We start from the raw sequence: 22,130 nt of genomic DNA, 5'->3' as shown, positions 1-22,130 counted from the left end.
CGAAGGGTGAGACGGGGGAGATGGGGGGTGGGAGGGATGCTGGGACCCATGGTGGTGCAGGATGGGCACTGGTGGAGGGATGGGTACTTGATCATTGTATAACTGAAACCCAAGCACAAAAATTTATAAGTCTAAAAAATTAATAAAAAAATAAAATTTTTAAAGGAAGAAAATAATTTTCTCAAAAAGCTAACCTAAGGAAAGAAATAGAGTGAAGATGAAGGGGAGAAAAAATAGATGAGAAGCAATGAGAAGTAGGGTTAAGGGAACCCGGGTATGTTGGTGGTACTAAGGAATTATAGAGCAAAATATCCAAACCACAGAGTCAACAACATTGAAATCACAAGACTCAAACCTTAGTAACCAAACTTAAAATCTGTCTGTCAAGATGGCAGGCTTGAGGTGAGGGTGGGGGCTAAGAGTTGGCATCTGGCAACACTGGTGGAGGGAAGTTGACACTGGTGGCAGGATTGGTGATGGAATATTGTATACTTGATCATTGTATAACTGAAGTCCAAGCACAAAAATTTGTAAGTCTACAACTGTACCTCATGGTGTTTCACTAATAAAAATTTTAAAAATAAATAAGTAAATAAATAAACCAACTATAAGTAACTTTGTAATTCATGGTCCCAAAATATTTTATTTTATTATATTTTATTTTATTAAAGTCTCAAGTTTTAATAAAGTACAATTTCAGGAAAATAAATTAGTAAATAAAAGGCTGACTAAAAAAAAAAACCCAAAGCAAGTTATCATTCTCAATGGTGTAAAACTTCAAGCTTTCCACCTGTGATCAGGCATAATATGAGGATCCCAGTGTGTCTACTTATTATTAAATAGTGTATTATATATCTTAGCCACAGCATTTAGGCAATAAATTGAAGGATTCTAAAACGGAAAAGATTCTAAAACTATCACAGTTTGACTCTTAATAAATACAGAAGACTCTAAATACAGAAAAATCTGTTGCATTACAATATTCAAATAATTAACTAGACTAGAAAGAGATTAAAAAGATTACTCCATTTAAAATAGTGTTCCAAAACATCTAGCACTTAGTAGTTACCTTAACAAAATATATGAAAGACACTGAAAACAGTAAATCGCTCATGAAAGAACTGTAAAAGGACACTAAGAAATGGAAAAATACCTCATGATCATACATTAGAAGAATTAGCATTGTCAAAATGACCATCCTACTATTAGTATTGTACAGATTCAATAAAATACCCATCAAAATCCTGGTTACATTCTTCAATAACTTAGAACAACTACAATAAAATTCGTTTGAAATAACAAAATACCCAAATAGCTAAAACCATTCCTAGAGTAAAGAAGTTGGTAGGAATCACATTTAAGCCCTACTATAAAACTATATGAATAAAGAGAACATGGAACTGAGATAAATATAGAATTTGTGATGAGTAGATTCAAATTAAGAGGCTAAAGATAAACCCTCAGATCTATGGGTACTTAATCAATGATAAAAGCGTCCATGAAGTGGATCAAGGAAACCTATACAACAAATGGTACTACGAAAAACATAGAGAGATAACCATATGCAAAAACTGAAACTGATCCATATCTCAGAAAGTACATATAATTTAATTCAAAGTTGAATAGATCACAACATTAGACCGGACTCTATACAATACATAGAAGAAAATATTGGTAGAACCCTCTGATACATGATAAAACTGAAACTGGATCTTTATCTCAGACAATACAAAAATTTTAATTCAAAGTTGATCAACAATCTCAACATTAGATCTGAGTCTATAAAATAAATTGAGGAAAATGTTTGTAGAACCTTCAGTGAACTAGACATCAAAGGTGTTTTCAATGATATAATTTCACTGGTGAAGGTGACAAAAAATAAGCAAATGGCACGAAACCAAATTAAATTTTAGCATGACTGAAGAAACTCACACTAAAATTTGAAAATACCCTAATGAATGGGAGAAGATATTTGCAAACAATACATGAGCTAGAGAGGTAAAATCTAGGATATGTAAAATTCTTACAGTGCTTAATAGAATATAAATCAAAATTCCATCAAAGGAAGAAGAAATGAACAGACACTTCCATAAAGAGGACATACTAATGACAAATAAGTATATGAATAGATGTTCATCATCACTTCCTATCAAAAAAATCCAAATAAAAAATTACATTGAGGTACCATCTGATACCCATGACAATGACATTTATCAAAAGACTAGAAATAACCACTATTGGCAGAGATGTGGTGAAAAAAGAAACTTTCATTAACTGCTGGTGAGATCACTACATGGTTCAGCCTCTAGGAAAATAGTGGGGAAATTCCTTAAGAAAGTAAGAGTATAGTACCTATTTGGCTCAACTATTCCTCATCTTGGTATTTATCCCTGAAATCTCTCTCTCTCATACACACACACACATGCACACACACAAAATACACACACAACCTCAGAAAGATATATGCACACTTTTATTCACTGTAGTATTTAGCAAAATAGTCAGAAAACAGAAAAAAAAATATCCAGTGATAGGTAAGTGGATAAAAAAAGTTGTGGTACAATATCCTAAACGAAAAAAAGGTAAAGGCCCTCCCGTTGATCGTTGATTTGCTCGAGCGGGCCCAGTAACGTCTCCATTGGAGATTTTGTTGTTACTGTGTCTGGCATATCGAATACTCTCGGTAGCTTGCCGGGCTCTCCGAGAGGGGCGGAGGAATCGAACTCGGGTCGGCCGTGTTGGCCACTTGTAAAGCAAACGCCCTACCCGCTGTGCTATTGCTCCAGCCTCATACATACTATGCAAACAAAAGTTTCACATCAGTTAAGATGACAAAATAGGCTGAGGATGAAATGCTGGAGAGAAAGGTATTTCTCACTGGGGAAAAAACGACAGCCTCCTCTCTAGGATCAGAGAGGAGACAAGGATGCCCACTCTCTCCACTGCTGTACAATATAGTACTGGAAGTACTTGCAATAGCGATTAGGCAAGAAAAAATATTAAGGGCATAGCACAGAGGTAGGGCATTCGCCTTACAAGCGGCCAACATGGCCGACCCGAGTTCGATTCCTCCGCCCCTCTCAGAGAGCCCGGCAAGCTACCGAGAGTATTCGATATGCCAGACACAGTAACAACAAAGTCTCCAATGGAGACGTTACTGGGCCCGCTCGAGCAAATCCTAAATGAAAGAGAGAGCCAAAGGTAATACCCTGCCACAGAGGTGGAGAGGGGTGGGTGGATGGGGGATGGGAGGGATACTGGGTTCAATGGTGGTGGAGAATGGGCACTGGGGAGGGATGGGTACTTGATCATTGTATAACTGAAACCCAAGCACAAAAGTTGGTAAGTCTACAACTGTACCTCGTGGTGTTTCACTAATAAAAAAAAGCTGTGGTATATTTACACAAAGTAATACTAAGCAGCTACAAGTAAAAATAAAATCATAAAATTTGCTTCCACTCAAATGGAACGGGAGGGTGTCATGTTAGAGGTAAAACAACAAATACTTGATTTTTCACTTATCTGTGGTTATACAGAGCAGCAAGATAAGGAAATGTAATGTATCAATGACAGCAAAACTTGGCCTTGAGTTATAAAACTGAAAATGTCAAAGGAAAAGGGAAATGGGTAGAAAGAAAGAGAAGGCAAACTGGTGATAAGATAGGGGCACTGACCAGGGTGGTTAGTTTGGTGGTCTAAAGGTGAATTAATTATTCATATAAAAAGAGCCAATGCTATTGTGTACATGTGCCCCAAACTGAAACTTTATTATTAACAGCATTGTGAATCACGGTTGTTAAATATAAATCTAAAATTTAAAATACTCATTACTACATCATTACTACCAAACACTCTAAAGTAGAGAGAGAGTAAACAGGGAATCTGCCTGCCACAGTGGCGGGGGCTGGGGGATACTGGGAACATTGGTGGTGGAGAATGGGCACTGGTGGTAGGATGGGTACTCGATCATTATATGACTGGAATGTAAACACAAAAGTTTTTAAGTCTGTAACTGTATCTCACAGTGATTCATTAAAATAAAAATAAAATAAAACAATCATTACTACATAAATCATTATTAAATAAAATTAGCAATGAGTCTTGAAATAAATGTGATATGCAGATATTTTAAATTTCTTCAACTGTCATATGGGATATTAATAATAAAATTCGCTGGAACAAAAAAATTATAAACTGATGGACAAAAATATCTAATGGGGATATTCCAAATGACTTGAAACATGATAATACTCATTAAAACAATTAGGGTGCCTGGTCATCTTCCTCCCCCAGGTCAGTCATTATTAGAACCTGGAACTTGGCTTTCTCCGCACATGCGCCCCAGGCGTCCTCAAGGACCCTGGGACACTCACCATCCCTGAACCTCTTCCTGTTCGTCCCCAACGCTGTGCCTGGTCTTCTTCCTCCCCCACGTCAATAATTACTTGAACCCAGGACTTGGCTTTCACTGCGCATATGCCCCAGGAGTCCTCAGGAAATTTGTGACGCTCACAATCCCTGAGCCTCTTCCTGTTTGTCCCCAACGCTGTGCCTGGTCTTCTTCCTCATCCATGTCAGTGATTACTAGAACCCAGGACTTGACTTTCTCTGTGCACGTGCCCCAGTCGCCCTCGAGGACACTGAGAGGCTCACCATCCCTGAGCCTCTTCCACCATCTGTTGCTGTTCGTCCCTAATACTGTGCCCGGTCTTTGGTCTTCTTCATCCCCCAGGTTGGACCCCACACACACACACCAGGTACCCATAAGCGGGGTGGACTTTTTAAAAGTGGGCGTGGCCTCTGTAGAAGTGGGCGTGGACTAATGTTGGGCTGGCAGGCGCTCACAGGGCTGGAGGTAATTTACTCCTACCCAGTAATCTGTGTAACATATCAGTCTCCATACCTCCACACCAACATGAGGAAACAATGCAAATCCCCACCACGACGGGTGGACAATGAAAAGAGTCCAGAAGCCTCAGTATGTGCTACTCATCTAAGGGAACTCTCTAAGTAAGAATTCAGATATGAAGTAATGAAGATGTTCAATGAACTCAATGAAAAAGTGAGACAGATATCCAGTAAATTAAAGGAGGACATAAGAGAAACAATCAAGAAAATACAGGTAGAAATGAGAGCAGAAATGGGAAAGCTGCACACAGAAACGTCACAAATAGAAGATTCGGTAGATGAAATAAAAAACTCAGTCTGTGCCCTCAAAAGTAGAATGGCCACAGCTGAAGAAAGAATCAGTGAGCTGGAAGATCAGCTGCAACAAGGCAACAGGCAACAACAAACAATGGCAAAGGACCTCAAAATAGCTCTAGAGCGAATCAGAGTCGTAGGAGATGATTCCAAGAGGAACAACATTAGAATCATTGGAGAACCAGAAGGTCAGGGAAACAATCCCATTGAAAAAGCCATGGAAAAACAAATCATTGCTGAAAAATTCACAGAGCTGGACTATGCAGACGTTCAGAATCAAGGAGCCCAAAGGGTGCCAGCTAAAAGAGACCCTAACAAAAACACTCCAAGACATATCAGAGTTAGAATGATCGATGCTGCCAATAGAGATACAATACTGCAGGCACCAAGGTCAAAGAATGAAATCACATACAAAGGAGCACCCCTTAGATTCACAGCAGACCTATCAGAGGAAACCCTCCAAGCCCGAAAGCAATGGTGGATATAGTGGGGGGAAAAAAACTCACTGAAATGAATGCTGCACCAAGAATACTCTATCCGGCTAAATTCTCATTCAAACTTGAAAACGGTACACTATTTTCTGGATAAACATCAGCTTAGGAAAGTCATAGACTCAAAACCAAACCTAAAAGAAAGGCTAAAGGGGCTACTATAAGAAAAGACAAATCCTACAAGCAAAACACACCCTTACAGAAAGATGACACTAACCCCCATAACAATAATCTCTCTCAACATCAATGGTCTAAATTCACCAATTAAGAGACAAAGAGTGGCCCCAAAAGGAGAGAGAACAAAAGGGAATGCCCTGCCACAGTGGCAGGGGGGATGGGTGGGATTGGGGTGGGGAGGAATATTATCCATGGTGGTAGAAAATGGGCACTGGCGGAGGGATGGGAATTTGATCATGGTATGACCGAAACCCAAGCACAAAAATTTGTAAATCTACAACTGTACCTCATGGTGTTTCACTAATAAAAAATAAATTAAAAAAAAGAGACAAAGAGTGGCAAAATGGATTAAGAGACAGAACCCAACATTCTACTGCCTAAAAGAAACTCATCTCCACAGTCAGAGCAAACACAGACTCAAAGTTAAAGGATGGAAAACAATCCTGCAAGCAAACAGCTCCCTCAAGAAAGATGGAGTGGCCATACTAGTATCCTACAGCATAAATTTCAGGTTGAAAAAGATTAGAAGGGACAGCAAAGGCCATTTTCTATTTATCAAGGGATACGTACAACAGAAATAAATCACATTCGTAAATGTATATGCACCAAATGAGGGAACAACTAAATATATAAAACAACTGCTAACAGATATTAAGGAGGACATTGCTAGCAACAAACTAGTAGCTGGAGACTTCAAGATCGTGTTATCTCCTCTGGATAGATCAACAAGAACAAAACTCAGCAAGGAAACATTGGCTTTGAAGGAAGAAATAGAAGAGAGAGGGCTTAGAGACCTAAACAGGGCTTTACACCACCAAAAGAAAGAATACACATTCTTCTCCAGTGCACAGGGAACATTTTCCAAAATAGACCATGTCCTAGGCCACAAAACATACCTCATTAGAATCAGGAAGATAGAAATTGTATCAACAAACTTTTCAGACCACGATGCACTGAAGATAGAAGTGAATCACACACAGACACGGTGAACCAAATCAAAGACCTGGAAACTAAACAACTCAATGATGAAAAAAGAGTGGGTCAAGAAGGAAATCAAGGACAAAATCAAAAGATACCTGGAAACAAATGAGAATGAATAAACGAGCTACCATAACTGTGGGATGCAGCAATAGTCCTGTTAAGGGGAAAATTTAAAGTTATGCAAGCATTTCTCAGGAAGGAAGAAAGTGCCAACTTAAATAACTTGACTTCACAGCTCATGATCTTAGAAAAGGATCAAAAACAACAGCCCAAACCAAGAAAAAGAAAGAGCTCATTAAAGTTAGAACAGAAATCAACGACATGGAAACCAAAAAAAAACAATCCGAACAATTAATGAAACCAAGAGCTGGTTCTGTGAGAAAATAAACAAGATAGATAAACCACAAGCAAGACCCACAAAGAAAGAGAGAAAGAGAGAACCCTAATAAACCGAATCAGAAATGAAAATGGGATATCACAACAGAAACCAAAGAAATTCAAAATATCATCAGAGAATACCGTGAAAGTCTGTATGCCATGAAACAAGAGAACCTAGAAGAAACAGATAAATTCCTGGATTCCTATAATCTACCAGGGCTGAATCAAGAAGAACTAGAGTACCTGAATAGTCCTATTAACATCAAGGAAATTGAAACTGTAATCAAAAGTCTTCCCAAAAACAAAAGCCTAGGTCCAGATGGATTCACTATCGAATTTTTTTCAAACATTTGAAGAGAAGGTATTGCCAGTTCTTCTCAAGCTTTTCCGGGAAACTGAAGAAACAGAAACTCTCCGAACAGTTTCTATGAAGCTCATATCTCTAATACTAAAAGCAAACGAAGACATCACAAGAAAAGAAAACTACAGGCTGATATCCCTAAAATATGGATGCAAAGATTCTCAACAGAATACCAGAAAATAGAATTCAACAACTCATCTAAAAGATCATACACCATGGGCAAGTGGGATTAATCCCAGGGATGCAAGGATGGTTTAACATGCAGAAATCAATCAACATAATCCATCATATCAACAAAAGAAAAGATAAAAACCATATGATCATATCAATAGATGCAGAGAAAGCATGTGACAAGATCCAGCACCCGATTATGATGAAAACCCTCACCAAAATGGGCACAGAAGGAACTTTCCTCAATATAATTAAAGCCATCTAACACAAGGCTACACAGCAAGCATCATCCTCACTGGGGAAAAAACGACAGCCTCCTCTCTAGGATCAGAGAGGAGACAAGGATGCCCACTCTCTCCACTGCTGTACAATATAGTACTGGAAGTACTTGCAATAGCGATTAGGCAAGAAAAAATATTAAGGGCATAGCACAGAGGTAGGGCGTTCGCCTTACAAGCGGCCAACATGGCCGACCCGAGTTCGATTCCTCCGCCCCTCTCAGAGAGCCCGGCAAGCTACCGAGAGTATTCGATATGCCAAACACAGTAACAACAAAGTCTCCAATGGAGACGTTACTGGGCCCGCTCGAGCAAATCGACGATCAACAGGAGGGCCTTTACCTTTACCTTTTTACAGGTAGGAAAGGAAGAAATCAAGCTCTCACTATCGCAGAGGATATGATACTATACTTAAAGAACCCTAAAAACGCTACCAAGAAGCTCCTAGAAACAATAGACTTGTATAGTAAAGTTGCAGGCTATAAAATCAATACCCTAAAGTCCATGGCTTTCCTATACACAAATAGTGAGAGAGAAGAAAGTGACATGAAAAAAACAATCCCGTTCACAATTGTGCCCCAGAAAATCAAGTACTTAGGAATCAGCTTAACTAAGGAAGTAAAAGACCTGTACAAAGAAATCTACAAAATGCTACTTCAGGAAATAAAAGAGGACACGAGAAAATGGAAAGATATCCCCTGCTCATAGATCGGGAGGATTAACATTGTCAAAATGGAAATTCTTCCCAAAACATTGTACAAATTCAATGCGATCCCTATAACGATACCCATGATATTCTTCAAAAAAAAAATGGAGCAAAAAACTCCTGAAATTCATAGGGAACAATAAGCTCCTATGAATAGCTACAGGATTTTTTGGGAAAAAGAAACTGAGATGAATCAACCTCCCTAACTTCAAACTGTACTACAAATCAATAATATTAAAACAGCATGGTACTAGAACAAAGGCAGAGCTGCAGACCAATGGAACAGGGCTTAATATACTGACATATCCCCCCAAATATATGATCATCTAATTTTTGATAAGGGAGGAAGAAATGTGAAGTGGAGCAAAGAAACCCTCTTTAACAAATTGTGCTGGCAAAGCTGTAAAGCTACATGCAAAAAATGGGCTTAGATCTCTGCCTAACATCAGGTACAAAACTAAGATCAAAATGGATTAAAGATCTCAACATCAGACCAGAATCAATAAGGTACATTGAAGACAAGGTTGGCAAAACTCTCCACGACATTGAAGCTAACAGTATCTTCAAAGATGACATGCCACTGGCCAAGCAATTGAAAACAGAGATAGACAAATGAGACTCTTAATCTAATAAGCTTCTGCACCTCAAAAGATACAGTGACCAAGAAACAAAGACAGTCTACAGAATGGGAAAGGATATTATCCCAATACCCAACTTACAAGGGGTTGATATCAAGGACATACAAAATACTGGTTGAACTCCACAAGAATAAAACATCCAACCCCATCAAAAAATGGGGCGACAAAATGAACAGAAACTTTCTCAAAGAAGAAATTTGAATGGGAAAAAGGCACATGAGAAAATGCTCTAATCATTAATCATCAGAAAGATGCAGATCAAAACAACAATGAGATATCTCACACCACAGAGACTGACCTAAATCGCATCCACACACCATCCACCATCCTCCCGTTGTTCATCGATTTTCTCGAGGGGGCCCAGTAACATCTCCATTGTGAGACTTGTTGTTACTGTGTTTGGCATATCGAATACATCACAGTTAGCTTGCCAGGCTCTGCCGTGCGGGCGAGATACTCTCGGTAGCTCGGGTTGACCATGTTGGATGCGTGCAAGGCAAATGCCCTGCCGCTGTGCTATCGCTCCAGCTCCGACCCAAATCCAAATGAACAAAAGCAACCGGTGTTGGCGTGGATGTGGTGAGAAAGGGACCCTCCTTCACTGCTGGTGGGAATGGCGACTGGTTCAACCCTTTTGGAAACCAGTATGGATGATTTTCAAAAAATTAGATATTGAGCTCCCATTTTACCCAGAAGTACCAATTCTCGGAATATATCCCGGAGAGACAAAAAAGTGTAGTCGAAATGACATCTGCACTTCTATGTTCATTGCTGCACTGCTCAAAATAGCTGGAAAAAACTCAAGTGCCCGAGCAGAGATGACTGGTTAAAGAAATTTTGGTACATCTACACAATAGAGTACTATGCATCTGTTAGAAAAGATGAAGTCATGAAATTTACATACAAGTAGTACTACACGGATAGTATCATGCTAAGTGAAATGAGTCAGAAACAGAGGGACAGACATAGAAAGATTGCATTCATCTGGGGAACATAAAGTAAACAAAGGAGACTAACACCCAAGAATAGCCAAGAAAAGTACTAGCAGGTTCACTACATGGCTTGGAGATGACATGCTAGAGAAAAAGGCAGCTCAGATAGAGAAGGAAGCACCAAGTAAAGGGTGTTGGGAGGATCCTCCCAGGATGGAAGATACATGCTGAACGTAGACTATAGACCGAACATGATTGGCACTCAATGCCTCTTTTGCAAACCACAGCAACCAAAAGAAGAGAGAGAACAAAAGGGAATATCCTGCCAGAGAGGCGCGGTGGGATGGGGGGGGGGGGGGATAGGGAGAGATACTGGGATCATTGGTGGTGGAGAATGGGCACTGGTGGAGGGATGGATACTCGATCATTGTATAACTGAAACCCAAGCACAAAAATTTGGGTTTTTTTGTTTGTTTTTTTTATTTTATTGAATCACCGTGAAATAGTTACAAGATTTCATGTTTGGGTTACAGTCACACAATGATCAAACACCCATACCTCCACCAGTGCACATTCCCCACCACCAATATCAACGGTATACCACCCCTTTCTTCCCCCTGCCTCCATGGCAAACATGATTCCCTATAATCTCTTTCTACTTTTGGGCATTATGTTTTGCAATACAGACACTGAGAGCTTATCATGTTTGGTCCTTTATCCACTTTCTACACACATCTCTCATCCCGACCGATTCCTCCAGCCATCTTTTTCATAGCGATCCCTTCTCTATTTCAGCTGCCTTCTCCCCTTTGCTCATGAGGTAGGCTTCCAGCTATGGAGCAATCTATCTGTCCCGTGTATATACTATGCTTAGGTGTCAGCCTCATGTTATGTTGTTTTATACTCCACAAATGAGTGCAGTCCTTCTATGTCTGTCCCTCTCTTTCTGACTCATTTCACTTAGCATGATACTCTCCATGGCTATCCATTTATAAGCAAAGTTCATGACTTCATCTCTCCTGACAACTGCATAGTGTTCCATTGTGTAAATATACCAAAGTTTCTTTAACCAGTCATCTGCACTTAGGTTGTTTCCAGATTTTGGCTATTATGAACAGTGCTGCAATGAACATATATGTACAGATGTCATTTCTACTCTGCTTTTTTGCATCCTCGGGATATATTCCCAGAAGTTGTATTGTGGGGTCATATGGAAGCTCAATTTCTAGTTTTTGAAGAACTGTCCATATTGTTTTCCAGAAAGCCTGGACTAGTGGGCATTCCCACCAACAGTTTAAGAGTGTCCCTTTTTCCCCACATCCACGCCAGCACTGGTTGCTTTTGTTCTTTTGAATGTGTGCCAGTCTCTGTGGTGTGCGATGATCTCAATGTTGTTTTGATTTGTATCTCCCTGATGGCTAGCGATGTGGAGCAGCTTTTTCATATACCTTTTGGCCATTTGTATTTCTTTTTTGAGGGAACTTCTGTTCATTGCTTTTCCCCATTTTTTGATGTGGTTGAGGCTTTTTTTCTTGTAAAATTCTACTGGGCTGGAGCGATAGCACAGCGGATAAGGCATTTGCCTTGCAAGTGGCCAATATGGCCGACCCGAGTTCGATTCCTCCGCCCCTCTCAGAGAGCCCGGCAAGCTACCGAGAGTATCTTGCCCACACGGCAGAGCCTGGCAAGCTCCCCATGACGTATTCAATATGCCAAACACAGTAACAACAAGTCTCACGAAGGAGATGTTACTGGGCCTGCTCGAGCAAATCGATGAATAACGGGAGGACCGTGACCTTCCTTGACTACCATTTATTTCGGAGAGCCCGGCAAGCTACCGAGAGTATTCGATATGCCAAACACAGTAACAACAAAGTCTCCAATGGAGACGTTACTGGGCCCGCTCGAGCAAATCGACGATCAACGGGAGGGCCTTTACCTTTACCTTTTAAAATTCTACTAGTGTCTTATATATCCTGGATATTAATCCCTTATCAGATGGGTATTGGGTAAATATTCTTTGCCATTCTGTGGTCTCTTTCTGTATTTTGGTCACTGTTTCTTTTGAAGTGCAGAAGCTTCTTGGTTTGATGTAGTCCCATTTGTTTATGTTTGCTTCCACTTGCATGGTCAGTGCTGTTTCATCCTTAAAGATGCTTTTTGCTTCAATGTCGTGGTGAGTTCTTCCTACATTTTCCTCTATGTACCTTATGGATTCATGTCTGATATTGAGGTCTTTAATCCACTTTATATGAGTTTTGTACCTGGCATTAGACAGAGGTCACCGTTCATTTTTTGCACGTAGCTCTCCAGTTTTCCCAGCACCACTTGTTGAAGAGACTTTCCTTGTTCCACTTCATATTTCTTGCTCCTTTGTCAAAGATTAAGTGGTCATATATTTGGGGGTCTGTGAAAGGATATTCAACTCTGTTCCATTGATCTGCAGGTCTGTTTCTAGCCCAGTAACATGCTTTCTTAATTACTACTCATTTGTAGTACAGTTTGAAGTTGAGGAGGGTGATGCCACCCATCTTCTTTTTCCCAAGGATTGTTTTAGCTATTCATAGGGGGTTATTGTTCCATATGAATTTCAGGATTGTTTCAGCTATTCATAGGGGGTTATTGTTCCATATGAATTTCAGGATTTTTTGTCTATTTCTTTGAAAAATATCATGGGTATCCTGATAGGGGTCACATTGAATTTGTATAGTGCTTTGGGCAGTATTGTCATTTTGATAATGTTAATCCTCCCTATCCATGAGCAGGGGATTTGTCTCCATTTTTAGTGTCCTCTTTTATTTCTTGAAGTTGTGTTTTGTAATGTGCCTTGTATAGGTCCTTCACCTCTTTGGTTAAGCTGATTCCGAGGTACTTGATTTTCTGAGGTACTATTGTTAACGGGATTTTTTTAATGTCTATTTCTTCTCTTTTGTTATTTTTATATAAGAAAGCCATGGACTTTTGGATGTTGATTTTGTAGCCTGCCACTTTACTAAACTGACATATTGTTTCTAGGAGCTTTTCTGTAGAATCTTTAGGGTTTTCTAAGTATAGTATCATATCGTCTGCAAATAGTGATAGTTTGACCTCTTCCTTTCCTATCTGTATTCCCTTGATGCCTTTCTCTTGCCTAACTGCAATGGAAAGCACAAAAATGTTTAAGTCTACAACTGTACCCCTTGGTGTTTCACTAATAAAAATAAAAAAAATAGGATGACTTGTCAAATAGAATGACTTGATTAGAGCAATTTTATTTTTATTAGTCATTACACAGCATTTATGTTCTAGGACTTATTTTTCCCATCTAGAGTTTTCAAATATTTATTTTGTTTTTTGAGTTACATCAGGAATCACTATTGACGATGCTCAGGGAGTTCTGGGGACTGAACCCAAGTCTCCTATATACAAAGCATGTGTTCCAGTCCATTGAACATCCCTCTGGTTTGATTTTCAAATTTTAAGAGAATAATTTAATCAGCTTTAACCATGTACACAAAAGCTAAGAGTAAATATATTTTCCAAAAAAATCAAAACATATTAATTCAAATACTTGTATGAGAATATTCATATCAGATTTATTTGTAAGAGTTAAGAACTGGAAAAATTCAAATATTTACTTATTGGTTGAATGGGTTAACCGTAATATTCATACACTGAAATACTACCCAGCAATAAAAGGAATGAATCATCCAACAATATAATTGAATATCGAAACACTTTGCTAAGTAAAATAATTCAAACCTAACAGTAAATACCATATGATTCCATTCATATAAAATATTAGAGTATACAGTAAAACTAAGCTATGATGGAAAACTATCACAATAGTGGTCTCTTTGATGATAGTTAATATTGACTGTCATCAATAAGAAGGAGCAGAAGAGATTTCTAAAGTATGATAATGTTTATAGAATGTTAATATAATGGCTATAGACTGTGATAATGTTTACAATGTTATACGTGCCTTGTTACAAAGGCATACACATTTGTCAAAAAAACTGAATGTACACTTAAAATTTGTGCATGTATTTGTATGGAAATTTTACGCCTCCTCAAAATAATAATGAAACATTTACGTGGACATATACTGATGTCTGCTACTGACTTTGAAATGTATTTTAAAATATAACTTGTGAAGATATAGCTCGATGTTCTGAGTGCATTCAAAACAAGAGATCTGAGTCATCCCTGGAGCAGTACCAGAAGTGATCCTTGAGTACGGAGATGAGATAGATCCTGAACACTGCTGGTGTGACACCCTCCATCCCCCAAAAAACAAAAACAAAAAACCCCAATGGCTTGATGAATGATGTATGAAAGTACAGATATGTGGATAAAACAATAGAGCAAAAGATTAATGGTAGAAAATGGTAGACTCTAGAGATGGGTATATAGATGTTTATTATCTATTTCTTCATGTCACGTGTATGTTTAGAAAATTTAATAATGAAATGTTTAAAAAAATCTATAGTATTTAACTGATGAGACAAGATAAAGGAGCTATCCTGAGACTTAACCTCTCTGAGGTCCTTGCTATTCAGCCTTGCTAGTTGACTTTGGATGAACTGACCTCCGCTTCCAGTTCTTGTGTAAACTGGTAACTTCTTGGCCATATCAACAAGGATCTGCTTCTGGACCTCCGGCCTCTCTTCATTTTCATAGCGTTCCTTGTCTGTATAGGACAAATGGAACTGGAAAGCAGACATGAGAGACAATACTTTATATTCCAAACTACACACACACAAAAAAAAAACCATTAAAAAATAACAAATAGATGTAACTTACTCTTACAACCCAGGTACATATTTTTGCTTATTGGGTCACACCCGGTGATGCACAGGACTTACTCCTGGCTCTTCACTCAGGAATTATTTCTCGCGGTGCTCAGGGGACCATATGGGATGCTGGGAATTGAACCCATGTTGGCCATAAGCAAGGCAAACGCCCTATCTGCTGTGCTATCATTCCAGCCCCACCCAGGTACAAATTTAACATGTCTCTGGATACTTGTTTTAATATTCATGTTTTACTTTCATAACTCTGTGAGATAGGTAGATTTGCTTTATAAATGAAGAAAATAAGACTCCAGAGATCAAATACTTTTTCATGGTTATATAGACTTAATGGTCCTTTAAATCCATTGTACTGTATAATATTGCGTCTAGGTGTGTAACACCTTGCTATCAGAACATATTCATTAATTATTCTTCTTATTAAGTTGAATGCATTCTTACAGGTGGCACTCTTATAGAAACTAGATGATACTGTTTTTGACGTTGCATATGCTAAGCTTGCAAATGAGTAGAAATCTGAATATTCTCACTAATTCAGAATTTTTTATTCTGTATGGATCTGCTTGTACTACAGACTTTGCTAATCTGTAGAAGATATGCAAAGTTATGAAGACCTGAAAACTTTCTTCTATTTGCGTGAAATGGCATTTAGAGGTGAAAAAGAGAAGGTTCACTGATGTACCTGAGAACTTTTGATCCCTGAAACCACTGATTCTCATCTATCTCTTTTTACCTTTCTCCTCCACAGTATTTCTTTACTTCTCTTCCCTGTACTCTGGGGGCAAAGGTAATCTAGGCATTCCCCTCTTTAAACCATTGCATTTCCTCTTCCACTTACTCTAAATACCACATAGAAATGATATCATTCTGGATTTGTCCTTCTTGCTTATTTCATTTACCATGGTATCTTCCAGTTCCATCCAAATTTTATGATTTCATTATTCTTTACAGCTGCATATTATTTCATTGTGTATGTATTCCACATCTTCATGATGAACTGATCTGTTGTTTGTTAGGTCCCTAGGGACCCTGAGGGAGATTCCAGAGTTAAAACTCTATAAATTAGTAACTCTCCTTTTCCTGCCCCCTCCCTAGCAGAGCTTTAGAATGAAACTCTTCCCTGTTGGAACGTAAAGTCGGGAACCATTTGTTGGGCCCTCCTTATCTGTTACCTCCCTTAGGAACTCTTCCCTTATCCACCTCCGGAATGCAGGGCTGAGAATCAAAGGAAGCCAGGTGATAACCAAATGTCCCAGTTACATGATGCCCACTAGTCACAATGCCTATGTACGTAAATGCTGATCTTTGAATCTATAGGCTAAGGAGTGATGTACTGTTAAATGGATTGGTTAAGAAAGCATATGTTGTTATAAATCTATTGGCTATGAAATGCGCGGGCTTTGCTGTAACGGCCAGTGAAGGCCTATATAAGATCCCCTTTGAAGAAGTTTGGGGTCTTGCCTCACCTAACTGACCTGCGTGTCTGTGTAGGCGGCTTGACCCTGGCTAGCCAGTCTTACAATAAACCTTGCTTGCTGTTTGCAGTCTCTGGAGTCTCTTTGTTGTTAAAGGGAGATCACGATCCGCGCCCTAACATTGTTGAACATCTAAGAAGATTCCAAATCTTAATTATTGTATGAATACTGCAATGAATATGAGTGTGCATACATCCTTTTGAATGAATGGTTTTCTTTGCTGTGAGTAGGAACCCAAAAGTAGAATTGCTGGGCTGTAAGGTAGCTCAATTTTAATTTCAATGAGAATCCTCAGTACTGTTTTTCACTGGAGTTTAACCACTCAACATCCCCACCAGTAGTAGATAAGAGTTCCTTTTTCACCACATTCCCACCAACACAGTTTTCCCATTATTTTGATATGTGCCATTCTCACTGGTGTGAAACGGTATCTTGTATAATCTATGGGCGGCTAGTGGGAGAGCTCCCAGGGCTCCAGGCTAGGGGGAGAGCCTCTGCCTGCGTTCAGTGGGCCTGATTTTCCACAATGAAATCATCTTTTCTGAGTTTGTCTCTGTACTGTATAGGCTCAACAGCCTTCATCTGCACCTTTATCAGAACCAACATTCTGATACACTTTCAAATACCCCATTATGTTGTCTCCTGCATTTTCAAAGGCCAATTGTTTAGTCAAATGCTCCTGAATTTCCTTACCCTTAACCAGCATTTCAATGGCTTCCATCAACCTTGCTATGAAGTCTGCATAAGGCTCTGAAGCCCTCTGTACAATCTTTGTAAAACTTCCCTTTAATTCCACATCTGCATCAATCTTCTCCCAAGCACACAGGGCTGCCTCACGGACATGAGCAAAAACAGCACGTGGCAAGGTGACTTGCCTTTTTGGGTTGCACCATTTCCCTTCACCTATTAACATACCATAAATCAATTTAATCCCTGAAAATTTTTGTCCAGCATGGCCTAGGCCCTGAAGCTTCAACACTGAACCACATCCTCCACTGCATGTACAGAGAAGGGCTTAAGCACATCTTAGCAACCACATGAAAATCTTGAAGTACCCAATGAGACTTTTTACTCCAGTCTGTAAGATATTCCCTACAGTACGGACATATGGGTCTGTACAAGGCACAGGCCTTTTTGAAATGACTGAAAGAATCCATTCTTAACCCTTGATAAAATCGAGGCTGCTTCTTCTCCATCTGGGTTGGGCAATTGAGAGCACGTCCCAAGCAGTCTGGAGGCGGCTTGGCTGAGAAGCACGAAGCCTTCTCTATCTACTTCTCTAAGCCTTCTCACTCTCAAACTCAGAATCTGAGGAAGTAGTAGCAGACTCATAATCCGCATCACTTTCATCTGATGCACTGGAAATGAAGCTATATTCACCAATCTCAGAAATATTTTTACTATGAAAATCCTTTTGAGACTTAGATATGAGAGGAGCTGAGGCCTTAATATCCCCAATATTCTCCTCCTCCTCAACTATATTTTTCCAAAATAGAAGAACGGAATTAACAATCTCCCATATAACCCAGAATTCCATGGGGATCTTAGTCCTTTAAGGTCCCTAAGGACCCTGAGGGAGATTCCAGAGTTAAAACTATACTAATTAGTAACTCTCCCTTTCCTGTCCCCTCCCTAGTAGAGCTTTAGAGTGAAACCATTCCTTATTGGGATGTAAATTCTGAAACCATTTGATGACTCTTCCTTGCTGGGATGTAAATTCTAATACCATTTGTAGACTCTTCGCGGTTGGGATGGCCCTTCCTTATCTGTTACCTCTGTTAGGAACTTTTCCCTTATCTGCCTCCACCGAAATGCAGGAGCCATGAGCTGAGAATCAAAGGGGGCCAGGTGATAACCAAATGTCCGAGTTACCAGATGCTCACTAGCCACAATGCCTATGTACGTAAATGCTGATCTTTGAATCTATAGGCTAAGGAGTGATGTACTTTTAAATGGATTGGTTAAGAAAGTATATGTTGTTACAAATCTATTGGCTATGAAATGCGCGAGCTTTGCTGTAACAGCCAGTGAAGGCCTATATAAGATCCCCTTTGAAGAAGTTCAGGGTCTTGCCTGATGGCTTGACCCTGGCTAGCCAGCTAATAAACTACCTGCTTGCTAATTGCATTCCTGAGTGGTTCTTGCTTGCAGTCGGAGATCCAAAGTCATGCCCTAACAAGTCCCTTCCTTAGATGCCTTATAGACACTTTTTTAAATTTCTTTACAAATCTTGGTATCTAGAATTCCTTCATCCAGGACCATGGGTTTACCTCATTAACTACTTTAAAGCAGGACCAGAGCTGGTCTCTGGAAATGCAGTGTTCTGGGTTCCCTGTTCTTCGGGAGAGATACTGAATCAAATCCATAAATGGCTTGACCTGCTCAGTCTGGCTCAAGAAACTATGAAGACGCTTGGAAGGCCCAGAGTCAGCCCCATCTTAGTGGAGGATTGCTGCTAAGAGTCTAACTCCAAGCACACTAAAAAACCCTGTTCTCCCACTCACTTTTTAGAGTGAGGGTGCACCAAATGCTATTCTTACCCTTAGTTGGCAGCTCGTGCTCGCTCCAGGGATGCCAACTGTATAATCTCCAGGCGGCCAGAGGAGGCCCAGAAGGCTCATCCCCTCACAGCCTGGTTTTCGTGGCCTAGGGCTGCTCCGCCAGCCAGGACGGCCTGAGCCATGGGGAAGACAGGAGGAAACGAGGGCCAAGCCGTTTGATTGATCAGTTGCCGTTTATTCCATTTTCCCCACGTGCCTGTTCCAGTCTCTCTGAGCCTCCCATTCTAGTCTCACACTGCTCCTCATTCCAGTCTCCTTCTGTCTCTCCCGCTCATCTCTCTGTGCTCCATCTCGCAGCCTGGGCTATCTCTCTCCATGTGCCTGCTCCTCATTCTTCTACAGTCTTCTCTTTCTGTCCTCCTTTTTAGTCTCCCCATGCCCCATCTTGCTGCCCTGGTCTCTCATCTCTCCCTCCAACTCTCTCTTCTCTCCACCCCCAGTACTCTGGGCTCATGCTACACCCAGTCAGGTAGCAAAATCAACATAAGAAAGGCCTTCCTGACAGCCCATCAGGCTCAAGGGCAGAAACACCACCTAGGGGTGTTCCTCTTCTCCTTAGTCCAATAACTTAATTAACATCTTAAGTAACATCTTAATTCTACTTCTTAATATTAGTTATTTTTGTATGGATACAGTAAGAGATACACTGATTTCTCTCTCCTCCTGGGATGCCCTGCCACAGTGGCAGGGGGGGATGGGGGGATGGGAGGATAGGGGGGAGGGATATTATCCTGGTGGTGGAAAATGGGCACTGGTGGAGGGATGGGTATTTGATCGTGGTATGACCGAGATCCAAGCACAAAAATTTGTAAATCTACAACTGTACCTCATGGTGTTTCACTAATAAAAAAAAAAAAAAGATTTACAGCCAACTAATCTGACGTAGCCCTCAGGGTCAGAAGACAGTGGTGGAATATAGTGAAAAAACTCAATGAAATAAATGCCTCACCAAAAAACTTTAAAAAAAAAAGAGAGATACACTGAGGCTTGTAGGGCAGTTCTCCTGGGAACATCTTGCCACGGACTCAGACTGCAGTGCTCAGGTCAGATTAATCTTTCCTAACCCTAGCTGAGTCCAAATCTAATTATTACTTTTTGGATCATGACAGAATTTGTCCATGACCATGCTCTTAACTTATAGTTAAGCATTATGGCACTTTGGCTAGGCCCATTGTGATGCCAGGGTAGCACACAGCTCACCACTTGCCCTGGGTCCATCCAGTCCCTCGTTGGGACCCTGCTTTTGGGGTGCTAGGAAGTAAGGGCAGCTGAGGCTTAAGTCGAAAGAACAGATGTCCAGGAGGTAAATATCTTTCAAAGTCAATTAACTCCCAGGTTACAAAAGCATAGCACTTACTGTCTTCTTGTGTCCATACAAAAAAGACATTGCTCTGAATTAACTACACAAAGAACTTAAGGAGAAGAGAAAAACAATATTTGCAAGTTAACAGAACACAAAGAAAGAAGTTACAAATAAACACAGAGAAATGGGAGCACTGTGATGTGAGTAACCCAATAAACCTAAGCTCCCTGCGGCAAGGCAGAAAGGACAAAGCAATGTTAACCTACAATATCTCACTGTCATATTGATTTGGATTTTGCTAATAATAAATCATGTTGAACATTTTTTATGTGTCTGTTGATCATCTGTTGAACTTTCTCAGAGAAGTTCTTGTTCACTTACTTTTCCCATTTTTGGAAGGAACCTGGGAACACTGGTGGAGGGAAGTTGACTCTGGTGGTAGGAGCAGAGATCAAACAATTCATGTCAAAAGCCCAACTATGAGAACTTTTGTAATTTGCAGTGCTTTGATAAAATAAAATTTATAAAATTAAAATAAAATGCTTCTGAAAACAAAAACAAATACAAAAGAAAGAAGAGAAGGATCTTGTACCAAATTTTCTGGGTTTATATAACATCACTGCTACAAATAGTCAACAATTACTATGGAAAATCACTCTTAGTGTCTTCATCTATAAAAATAGGTGAAGTAATACTGCTTTATGAGATTTGCGTACTGGACAATAATTAAAAATCTCTTTAAAGTCAAATTTCATAAATCATTTAAAATATTTGATATTATCATCCCTTCCATTTTACCTGTTCTAATTAATCTTTGCTGCTATCTTAATTTATATGTTCCTGATTCTGATGATACTGGTGAAACAACTTTTCAAGACGAGTTTACTGCCGTTTTGGTACCTTTCTGCGAAGTGCCAATTCAAGGAATTTTGTCCAATTAAATGGAATAAGGTCAATCTCTATTTTTATTCACTTACAGGAATCTTGCTATATTGTTATGTTAATTGTAATGTGTTGAATATTTTTTACCAGTCAGTAGCTCTCATTTGTACTTATGGGACATTTTTCTGGAGAGAAAATCTTGCTGGAAGTATAAATTTATAAAGAAACTATTTGGCATTATATGCACTGCACTGTAGCACTGTCCTCCCATTGTTCATCAATTTGCTAGAGCGGGAACCAGTAACGTCTCCATTGTGAGACTTGTTGTTACTGTGTTTGGCATATCGGATACGCCATGGGGATCCTGCCAGGCTCTGCCGTGTGGGCGGGATAATCTCGGTAGCTTGCCGGGCTCTCTGAGAGGGACAGAGGAATTGAACCTACCCGTTGTGCTATGGCTCCAGCCCAAGGTATTATATACTTAAGCTAATATATACCGACCCTGTGACATAGTAACAACACTCCTTGTTATATGTCTATGATAAAAATTTGTGTATGCCAGAAAAATAATATATTCAAGATTTTTCACAGCATCTTTTGCATCTTTTAGTGTAACAGGAAAAATAGCAATGAGCCAAGTATCCTTCAATGACTGAATAAACCAACTATGTATAAATAACTAAAAGCAGTGAAAAGGAATAACTGAAAGATGCATCAACATGAATAAATCTAGAAAGCATGAGTAAAAGATCTAGACAAAATAGCATACCTATCTTTTATGTAAGGTTCATAAATAGGTAG

General features: G+C 39.6%; 1 protein-coding gene across 2 annotated transcripts in view; it reads right to left on the bottom strand.

Annotated features, from left to right (window-relative positions):
- The window catches only part of ZDHHC15 (zinc finger DHHC-type palmitoyltransferase 15), a 216,326-nt gene that overhangs the window by 88,514 nt on the left and 105,682 nt on the right, over positions 1–22,130 (bottom strand). For both annotated transcript variants that reach the window (XM_056130115.1, XM_056130116.1), the window contains one exon: positions 14,886–15,006. In XM_056130115.1, coding sequence (XP_055986090.1) covers positions 14,886–15,006 — 121 coding nt within the window. The remainder of the gene's footprint in view (positions 1–14,885; positions 15,007–22,130) is intronic.

Source organism: Sorex fumeus, unplaced genomic scaffold (genome assembly GCF_029834395.1).
Source record: "Sorex fumeus unplaced genomic scaffold, SorFum_2.1 ptg000073l, whole genome shotgun sequence".
Lineage (NCBI taxonomy): Eukaryota > Metazoa > Chordata > Mammalia > Eulipotyphla > Soricidae > Sorex > Sorex fumeus.
The sequence above is the reverse complement of the archived record's forward strand: the minus strand, read 5'-3'. Positions and strand labels throughout refer to the sequence as shown.